At 46.2% G+C, this 10955-nt stretch overlaps 1 protein-coding gene across 1 annotated transcript; it reads left to right on the forward strand.

The window, feature by feature from the left end:
* Positions 1–1400: 1400 nt before the first annotated feature.
* Positions 1401–7293, forward strand: LOC311099768 (CD276 antigen-like; the record flags this gene model as incomplete). Its single annotated transcript, XM_084140512.1, has 5 exons — positions 1401–1483; positions 1786–1843; positions 5614–6040; positions 6120–6392; positions 6541–7293. The coding sequence occupies 5 exons, from the start codon at positions 1401–1403 to the stop codon at positions 6921–6923; spliced, it is 1224 nt and encodes a 407-aa protein (XP_083996638.1). The 3' UTR covers positions 6924–7293.
* Between the last annotated feature and the right edge of the window lie 3662 nt (positions 7294–10955).

Genomic DNA, 10955 nt, shown 5'->3' on the forward strand with positions numbered 1-10955 from the left:
AGAAAGTTCCTATTATTTGGCTCGTTCAGCCTATCGGTGGTCCCACGTAACGCAATGTTCTGGGTGGCCATTACGCGTATCAGGGCTATGAGCCTCTGCATCACCTGCTGCCAGTGGAGAGTCTCTCCGTCAATAGCCCGTTGGGCTTGGGCATCGATAGTTTGCTTGGACACCAGCCTGATCTCCAGCTCCTTCCACCTTTGGAAACTATCTAGGTGGTCATGCGACTTCTCATGCGAGCTGAGGAGGTGGCACAGATTCTTCCAGTCCCTGGTTCCATCCCTGACCAGCGCAGATTTGCACTCCTGTGAAAAAAGCTTGCAGCAAAAACAGAAGGCTGCATCGTTTTGCTTGGAATAGACAAGCCATGGTCTCTCCACTCAATCCCCGTTCGCCATCCTCCTATTGTAGTGGGCAACCGAAAACTTTCGTTGCCCATCATCTCTTGGGAAATTCCCCTCTTTATCCTGATGTGGCCCAGCCTGCACTAACATATCCCGTAAAGATCCATTCATATATTTTGGCTACTCACCGGGATCTTTTATGTTTTTTGTCTGGGAGTTGGATTTAGCAGCAGCACCACCACTGTCATCGGGGACGGGGAGCGACGAATCTGAGTCCGGGTCCAAGATAGTAGGGTCTTCGCCGGCATTGTTTTGAGTGTGGCTAGGCCTGGTGCAACCACCTGTTCTTGTCCAGCCAGAGAGCTGTCATCATCAGTGGAAGTGCATGGCTCGGACTCCTCCGGTTTGCTCTTCGCTGCTAGATTCAGCGAACGGGGACTCGTTCTCAGCGAATGAATGTCCTCGGAGGCTTGTCATTCTCCACACGGGCTGATGGACATTGCTGCACGCTGATACATTTCAGCAGCGAATTTCTTTGGTGCCTCTTTTCTCATTCGTTTTTTTAAATATTCGCTTCCTGATCGTTTTTGTCTCTTAGACATGGTAGCAAATTGTTTCAAATCTATATAGCTTACTTTTAGCTAAAATTATATCCACTAGTAGTAGCTAGCTAACATCAACAGGCTAGGTTAGGCTATTGCCTTAATCACTAATCGGCTTCATCATAAACAAAACAATCATTTAACTGGCAGATTCCTTTTTATTAATGTTTCACAATTGGATAATCCCATATAAACACACACATCACCATAGCTACCAAGATAGTGGGAGTGAATTTCGGGAGGAACAGGAATGGGGTGAGGGCGGGAACTGCAGCAACGCCATGAGCTGGTGGCTAGGGTGCGGTCGGCGGTGTAGCAGCCGAACAGGGGCGCCGGAGGGCGGCAGCCAATTGTCAAAATGCTGCCCCAAATTCAAGTGCCGCTAGCCAGAGATTGAACCTTTTGTAGCGTTTTTGATGTGGCACTGCAACATTCACGTAGGCGAGCAAGGTCGATGACGCAAAAGAGTAAGAATGGCGCTGCTAAGATCAGAGAATCGTCTCCTTTGTATACACCTTCGTTCGAGGAGTACATACAGTGCGTTCGGAAAGTATTCAGACCCCTTGACTTTTTCCACATTTTGTTACGTTACAACATTATTCTAAAATGGATTAAATTGTTTTTTTCCCCCTTCATCAATCTACAAACAATACCCCATAATGACCAAGCAAAAACACGTTTTTATAAAAAAAAAAAATGGAAATATCACATTTACATAAGTATTCTTACCCTTTACTCAGTACATTGTAGAAGCACCTTTTGCCTTGATTCTTCTTGGGTATGATGCTACAAGCTTGGCACATATGTATTTGGGGAGTTTCTCCCATTCTTCTCTGCAGATCATCTCAAGCTCTGTCCGGTTGGATGGGAGCGTTACTGCTGCACAGCTATTTTCAGGTCTGTCCGGAGATGTTCGATCAGGTTCAAGTCCGGGCTCTGGCTGGGCCACTCAAGGACATTCAGAGACTTGTCCCGAAGCCACTCCTGCGTTGTCTTGGCTGTGTGCTTAGGGTTGTTGTCCTGTTGGAAGGAAGGTGAACATTCGCCCCAGTCTGAGGTCCTGAGCACTCTGGGGGAGGTTTTCATCAAGGATCTCTCTGTACTTAGCTCCGTTCATCCTCAATCCTGACTAGTCTTCCAGTCCCTGCTGCTGAAAAACATCTCAAAATCAATTTTAGAATAAGGCTGTAACGTAACAAAATGTGGAAAAAGTCGAGGGGTCTGAATACTTTCCGAATGCACTGAACAAAAATATAAATACAACATGCAACAATTTCAAAGATTTGACTGAGTTACAGTTCATATAAAGAAATCAGTCAATTGAAATCAATTCATTAGGCCCTAATCTATGGATTTAACATGACCGGGAAAACAGATATGCATCTGTTGGTCACAGATACGTTAACAAAAAGGTAGGGGGGTGGATCAGAAAACCAGTCAGTATCTGGTGTGACCACTCTTTGCCTAATGCAGCACGACACATCTGCTTAACATAGACTTGATCAGGCTGTTGATTGTGGCTTGTGGAATGTTGCCCCACTCCTCTTCAATGTCTGTGCGAAGTTGCTGGATATTGGCAGGAACTGGAACACGCTATTGTACACGTTGATCCAGAGCATTAAAGGGTGACATGTCTGGTGAGAATGCATGCCATGGAGGACCTGGGACATTTTTAGCTTCCAGGAAATGTGATCAGATTCTTGCGACATGGGGCCGTGCATTATCATGCTGAAACATACATCATACACGTGGTCTGCGGTTGTGAGGCTGGTTGGACGTACTGCCAAATACTCTAAAACAACGTTGGAGGCGGCTTATGCCGCTTTGGTGGACATTCCTGCAGTCAGCATGCCAATTGCACGCTCCCTCAAAACTTGAGACATCTGTGGCATTGTGTTGTGTGACAAAACTGCACAATTTAGAGTGGTCTTTTATTGTCCCCACCACAAGATGCACCTGTGTAATGATCATGCTGTTTAATTCGTTTCTTGATAAGCCACACCTGTCACGTGGATGGATTATCTTGACAAAGGAGAAATGGTCACGAACAAGGATGTAAACAAATTTGTGCAAAACATTTTAGAGAAATACGTTTTTTGTGCACATGGAACATTTCTGGGATCTTTTATTTCAGCTCATGAAACATGGGACCAACACTTTACATGTTGCATTTATATTTTTGTTCAGTGTAGATTAATCATCATGTGATCAAGTGAATGACTATGAGGACTCAAGAAAGTGTCTCTGTGGTTATGTTTGAACAACTAATGGATGATCAGTGATTCAACTTAACAGAGAGGACAGGCTAAGATGGTTTAACAATGTAAATGATTGCTGAATGAGTGTGGTATGATTAGAGGCATGAAGGAAGTGTAGTCATTCAGGTCTGACTGGAGTCTTTACTTAGATTGGGATTTTAGTTAGGTGCTGTGGGTGAGGAGGGGGGTGGGCAGGGACGGCTTGTTCAATAGGGCGATATGGGCGACGCACTGCCAAACGGGAAAAGGAAGGGATTTTTTTTCTAATCAATTATATCACGGCAACAGCAGTTATCAGTGTTCACGTCTGATCTGCCAGCCACTAAATGTCAAATCAGGCTAAAGTCGTGCTTCAAATGGCCCCGCCCGTTTTTTGGGCGATTTCAGTCAGGTTGAAAATCGCCCAGAAGTCTCTCATAGCCTGTCATGTAAAATCTATTTTTTTCACATTTCAAAGCTTTCAATACATTCTCTATGGGTGTCTGTGGGCATGCACTTACGCGCTTTCGTCATACGTGACGTAACGTTGAACGTAACTAAGACAATGGCGGCTAACAGCGTCTATGTTGCGACCTGCAGTGTGGCGTTATTTTATGTTTTTAATTTGTAGACTTAGTTTACAAACATTCTGCAAACATTCTGCTTTGGACTGATCTTCGGTTTTGGACTGATCTTGTTGATCGTGTACATACCCGCTACGAACGGACTAAATAATGAAAACGCTGCTGGCAGCGGAATCCAATACAGCTGGGAGACAGGCTTCACCCTGGTCAGAGCGGACCGCGATCCTGGTAAGAGAGCGACTGTACCCCGACATTGAACTGCTTTCTGTGTCATTGCGATTTGCGACCTTACTATCTGCCCCGTGAGTTCCCCCAATAGTTTGTTACCGTTGTGTACTGTTGATAATGTTGGTGTAATCATAAGGAGAGGAAGTACAATACCAACGACGCTAAACGGAGAGGAATATGTTTAAGCAAAAAGGCAGTTTATTAAACACAGAGATAGCTGGTATCTGCTCAAGCTACATGCATGGACCCATTCAATTGCCTCTTATGGAGAACAGTTGAGAAGGGATCAAAAACAGAGTTTTTAGCATTACTTTATACAATGCAACATAAAGAAAAGGGGTCCTTCTTCTAGTCCCTTGATTGGTTCCCGAGGCGTAGGAGGCGGGTCTGCTCTGTCCATAGCAGAAGCCCCATTGGTGCACGGCAGGGCTGCCCTTGGCACCCGACCAGTAGAGGGGAGTTGAGAATGAGTGTGCGTCCACATTGAGATGTCTGTTTGTGTCCAGAGAACTCCTGAGGAGTATCTGTTGTTTATGGCCGGAGGTGGGGGTGTTGTCTGTTATCACATTCCTAGGCCATTTGGTGATAAGATAAGGTTTTCTCTGTCCTTTTGTTCTCTGACCTTTTGCTCTCTGACCTGGCACAGCATTTATTGAAAACAGGCTCCAAATGGGTCTTACAGAACATTTTTAGTCAGACCAATCTATAACAAATTATTTTTACTATGACAATAATCACAAGTTTACTGGAGAACTGAGACCAAGTAGAGACTTTGGACAGGGTGGATATGGTATAATAAAGGCAGTTTATTCAGAGGTAAAGATATCTGGAATCGCGTGCACGGACTCGTTCGTCAAACTCTTAGGGAGAAGAGAGCCCCGAAAACATTGTGTGCAGACATTTTATACAATAAATGATGTAGGTTGAATTGAATCTAGTAGTTCTGATCTTCTGATTGGTCCTGATGAGTTGGGCGAGGTCCCCTCCACTGTTGCATTGGCTCTGAGTCGGGTTCTCTGTCTTCAAATGTTCAGCCTAAAGAGAGGGGATTTTTGTGTGTGTGTGTGTGTGTGTGTTTAACAGTGATGATGTGTGTGTGTGTGTGTGTGTGTGTGTTATCAGTGATGATGTGTGTGTGTGTGTGTGTGTGCGTGTGTGTGTGTGTGTCCTCAGAGCAAGAACTCGTGAGTTGGAAGAACTGAACACAAAATGGGTCATGCACAAGATTTTAGTCAGACCAAGCTATAACATTATATATTTACTACGACAGTACATTCAACCAAAAGCTAATATAACAAAGGCATCAGAGATTATTTATAATCTGTCACAGAAACTGGAATCCATCTCCCCAGATCAGTCAATAAATGCTTCTGGTATTGACTTAAATGCTGCCCCTGTCTTCATGTTGTTGCTGGACATATCTTTTTTAAAATGTGTGTAGGTCACCTAAATCATCAGAAAAATTGCCCCTCCTGAGAATTTTTTCAGGAGCCGCCACTGGGGGTGGGTGAAGGACAGAGGAGGACCACAATGACAGATTAAACTCAGGTTAATATTAACAATATTAACAATAATAACAGGTTAATAACAGGTTAATAACACTCTGATATAAACCAAGGGCCTACACACTTTACCAAGATATCTGACTATTGGGGAGTATAGGAGTCTGTGTTTGAATCCCATCTTGTCCAGATGCTCAGTTAACGTGTGTGTTTATTCTCTTGCAGACATCCATGTAACCTGTCTGTTCTCAGAGGATTGTGTCCTGGCCTGCAGCTTCCAGCCTGGCAGTGAGGAAGTCATCCACTGGCTGAAACCAGAAGACAAGGACCTGACCGTCCACTCCTACTACTACAGTACAGATCAGCTCAAGCTGCAGAGCCAGCGTTACAGAGGGAGAACAGCCCTGTTCAATGACCAGATCCCCAAAGGAAACGCTTCACTACTGCTGAGAGGACTCACACTCCAGGACCAGGGCAGATACAAGTGTTACACCAGCACTATTAAAGGCAACAAGGAGTCCTTCATTAACATGGCAGTGGAGGGTACGGAATGTCTGTCTGTCTGTCTGTCTGTGATGATCACTTTATGGCTGCTCCATGTGTAATGTCTACTTTGTTGCAGCTCCAGTCCGCTTGGTGGACATACAGTTATCAGATGACATCCTCACCTGCAGTTCCACAGATATCTACCCTGAGCCTAAACTCACCTGGTCCATTGACCCCCCCTCTGACCTTTCATTTGAGCCTGGAACCATACAGAACTATACCAACATTAAGTTGGATGACGGGGGCCTCTATGACATCACCAGCACAAAACAGTTTATCAGAAGCCGAACCAACATCTGTACCGTGACCTCTGGGACAGTAGAAAGGACAGCAACCCTGAAACAGCAAGGTAATCAATTGATGGACCTATTAATCAAACAATTTATAAATCAATCAATACATTTTTCTGGCTATAAACTCTACAAAAATAACACAACAATGTGAGACAGTATGCAAAGATCAAGCGAAAAAGGCAATTTCTCATGACATAATTTCAGATCCGGTCCAGGGTTCTCCAAGAGGTGAAGTGTCCATCCCCTGCAGTGTCTCTCAGTCTGACCTCCTGACCTTTAACCTCACCTGGAGGTTCAACCAGATAGACACCATCCTCACCTCCACCTACACCAAGGGCACATCTCAGATGTACGTTAACGACCAGTGGAAGGAGCAGGTTCAGAGTTTGTCTGACTCTGGCAGCCTTCAGCTCCACAAGCTAACCGTGGTCCACCAGGGAATCTACAGCTGTGAACTCTCTACTGCCAGAGACACACACCTGGTCCTCACCTACCTGGAGATCACACCTGATAAACCATCTGATGGTACAAAGTTTACTTTTACTATTTACCCTCACTGTAAGTCACATGATCACATTCAACAATAAAACTGCAGCTCTGTATTTTCTATGATGTGTAATCCCGCGGGGTTTTGAAAAGCATAAATAGGGGTTATTGTCTCATCTCTCTCTCTTTCTATTCAGGATCCTGATCTGCTCCTATGAGTCTGCCACTTAACTTGACATTGTGTATATGTGTACGTTCGGAATTTAGCGGCGTGGGCTGTGGCCTGAACAATAGTCCAGTTTAGGAATAAACCTGTGTTCTGCCCTGCACACCTGGTGTCCGTCTCTTCTTCCTTTATGACCCAGCCGGGTCATTACAGTACTTTGAATTTCTGCTGAGGGTCAGTCACAGGCTCATCCTTACCCTCATAGCCAAACAGACTCCTCTTCTTCCTGGGACGGAGTGTGGGCTGCACTGGGAAACAGGGCTCAATACCCATCTCCCCTGCCAACTATTTTGCGCTTGCTAAAGCGCCAGCGAAAGCTGCATTGGAGCGGTAGTCTTGGAGTAATACCCTGGTTGAGTTCAGTTGAGCCACCGCTAGTGAAATGTTAAAACTCACCGCCTGCAAACTCTTACTGGTGATGTTCCCTTCGAACAAGATGTCATGCCAAACGACCACTGCGCACATGAAGCCAAAGTTGTTCATCTTGGCGGCAATACTGTTTGTCTCCAACATTTGTATAAATGTATAAATCTCTTGGATGGTGTTAAAAAACTCAGCCGCCTCCAATCAACACGATGCTGCATCAGAGAGAACCAGGTTCAACGAGTGCACGCTGCATGGCACAAAAAAATGCCCTCGGATTGACATCCTGCACTCTCTTTTGAACTCCGCTGTGCCTCCCTCGCATATTCGCCCCGTTGTCATACCCCTGCCCTCTCATGTCCATGATGGCGATGCCATGTTTCTGTAGTTTTGAGATGAGCAACTCAGTCATGCCCGCACCCATTGTGTCAAGCAGTTCACTAAACTCCAGGAAGTGCTCTCTCGTGCGCACTGACCCATCATCCTCGGTTGAAACAAAACGCGACGCCATGGTCATCTGCTCTGTTTTGCTCTTGTCTGGTGTGCAGTCCAAAATTATAGAAAAATATTTGGCTGCTTTTAGATCACTGCACACTGTCTGCTGGATCTCTTGTGCCAGCATGTCAATGATTTCGTTCTGGATTCTTTTACCGAGGTAGTGCACATGTGTTTCTTTGGACTGTACTCTCCTTATATGCTCCTTCATGACTCCATCAAAGATACCCAGCATTTCCACAAACTTGAGAAAGTTCCTATTATTTGGCTCGTTCAGCCTATCGGTGGTCCCACGTAACGCAATGTTCTGGGTGGCCATTACGCGTATCAGGGCTATGAGCCTCTGCATCACCTGCTGCCAGTGGAGAGTCTCTCCGTCAATAAATCAAATCAAATCAAATCAAATTTTATTGGTCACATGCGCCGAATACAACAGGTGCAGACATTACAGTGAAATGCTTACTTACATCCCTTAACCAACAGTGCATTTATTTTAAACAAAAAAAGTAAGAATAAAACAACAACAAAAAAAGTGTTGAGAAAAAAAAAGAGCAGAAGTAAAATAAAGTGACAGTAGGGAGGCTATATATACAGGGGGGTACCGTTGCAGAGTCAATGTGCGGGGGCACCGGCTAGTTGAGGTAGTTGAGGTAATATGTACATGTGGGTAGAGTTAAAGTGACTATGCATAAATACTTAACAGAGTAGCAGCAGCGTAAAAAGGATGGGGTGGGGGGGCAGTGCAAATAGTCCGGGTAGCCATGATTAGCTGTTCAGGAGTCTTATGGCTTGGGGGTAGAAGCTGTTGAGAAGTCTTTTGGACCTAGACTTGGCACTCCGGTACCGCTTGCCGTGCGGTAGCAGAGAGAACAGTCTATGACTAGGGTGGCTGGAGTCTTTGACAATTTTGAGGGCCTTCCTCTGACACCGCCTGGTATAGAGGTCCTGGATGGCAGGAAGCTTTGCCCCAGTGATGTACTGGGCCGTACGCACTACCCTCTGTAGTGCCTTGCGGTCGGAGGCCAAGCAGTTGCCATACCAGGCGGTGATGCAACCAGTCAGGATGCTCTCGATGGTGCAGCTATAGAATTTTTTGAGGATCTGAGGACCCATGCCAAATCTTTTTAGTCTCCTGAGGGGGAATAGGCTTTGTCGTGCCCTCTTCACGACTGTCTTGGTGTGTTTGGACCATGATAGTGCGTTGGTGATGTGGACACCAAGGAACTTGAAGCTCTCAACCTGTTCCACTACAGCCCCGTCGATGAGAATGGGGGCGTGCTCAGTCCTCTTTTTTTTCCTGTAGTCCACAATCATCTCCTTTGTCTTGGTCACGTTGAGGGAGAGGTTGTTGTCCTGGCACCACACGGCCAGATCTCTGACCTCCTCCCTATAGGCTGTCTCATCGTTGTCGGTGATCAGGCCTACCACTGTTGTGTCGTCGGCAAACTTAATGATGGTGTTGGAGTCGTGCCTGGCCATGCAGTCATGGGTGAACAGAGAGTACAGGAGGGGACTGAGCACGCACCCCTGAGGGGCCCCCGTGTTGAGGATCAGTGTGGCAGATGTGTTGTTACCTACCCTTACCACCTGGGGGCGGCCCGTCAGGAAGTCCAGGATCCAGTTGCAGAGGGAGGTGTTTAGTCCCAGGATCCTTAGCTTAGTGATGAGCTTAGAGGGCACTATGGTGTTGAATGCTGAGCTGTAGTCAATGAATAGCATTCTCACGTAGGTGTTCCTCTTGTCCAGGTGGGAAAGGGCAGTGTGGAGTGCGATAGAGATTGCATCATCTGTGGATCTGTTGGGGCGGTATGCAAATTGGAGTGGGTCTAGGGTTTCTGGGATAATGCTGTTGATGTGAGCCATGACCAGCCTTTCAAAGCACTTCATGGCTACAGACGTCAGTGCTACGGGTCGGTAGTCATTTAGGCAGGTTATCTTAGAGTCCTTGGGCACGGGGACTATGGTGGTCTGCTTGAAACATGTTGGTATTACAGACTCAGTCAGGGACATGTTGAAAATGTCAGTGAAGACACTTGCCAGTTGGTCAGCACATGCTCGGAGTACACGTCCTAGTAATCCGTCTGGCCCTGCGGCCTTGTGAATGTTGACCTGCTTAAAAGTAGACCTGCAATAGCCCGTTGGGCTTGGGCATCGATAGTTTGCTTGGACACCAGCCTGATCTCCAGCTCCTTCCACCTTTGGAAACTATCTAGGTGGTCATGCGACTTCTCATGCGAGCTGAGGAGGTGGCACAGATTCTTCCAGTCCCTGGTTCCATCCCTGACCAGCGCAGATTTGCACTCCTGTGAAAAAAGCTTGCAGCAAAAACGGAAGGCTGCATCGTTTTGCTTGGAATAGACAAGCCATGGTCCACTCAATCCCCGTTCGCCATCCTCCTATTGTAGTGGGCAACCGAAAACTTTCGTTGCCTCTCATCTCTTGGGAAATTCCCCTCTTTATCCTGATGTGGCCCAGCCTGCACTAACATATCCCGTAAAGATCCATTCATATATTTTGGCTACTCACCGGGATCTTTTATGTTTTTTGTCTGGGAGTTGGATTTAGCAGCAGCACCACCACTGTCATCGGGGACGGGGAGCGACGAATCTGAGTCCGGGTCCAAGATAGTAGGGTCTTCGCCGGCATTGTTTTGAGTGTGGCTAGGCCTGGTGCAACCACCTGTTCTTGTCCAGCCAGAGAGCTGTCATCATCAGTGGAAGTGCATGGCTCGGACTCCTCCGGTTTGCTCTTCGCTGCTAGATTCAGCGAACGGGGACTCGTTCTCGGCGAATGAATGTCCTCGGAGGCTTGTCATTCTCCACACGGGCTGATGGACATTGCTGCACGCTGATACATTTCAGCAGCGAATTTCTTTGGTGCCTCTTTTCTCATTCGTTTTTTTAAATATTCGCTTCCTGATCGTTTTTGTCTCTTAGACATGGTAGCAAATTGTTTCAAATCTATATAGCTTACTTTTAGCTAAAATTATATCCACTAGTAGTAGCTAGCTAACATTAACAGGCTAGGTTAGGCTATTGCCTTAATCACT

This window comes from Coregonus lavaretus (genome assembly GCF_964263955.1).
Source record: "Coregonus lavaretus genome assembly, chromosome: 2".
NCBI classification, from domain to species: Eukaryota; Metazoa; Chordata; class Actinopteri; order Salmoniformes; family Salmonidae; genus Coregonus; species Coregonus lavaretus.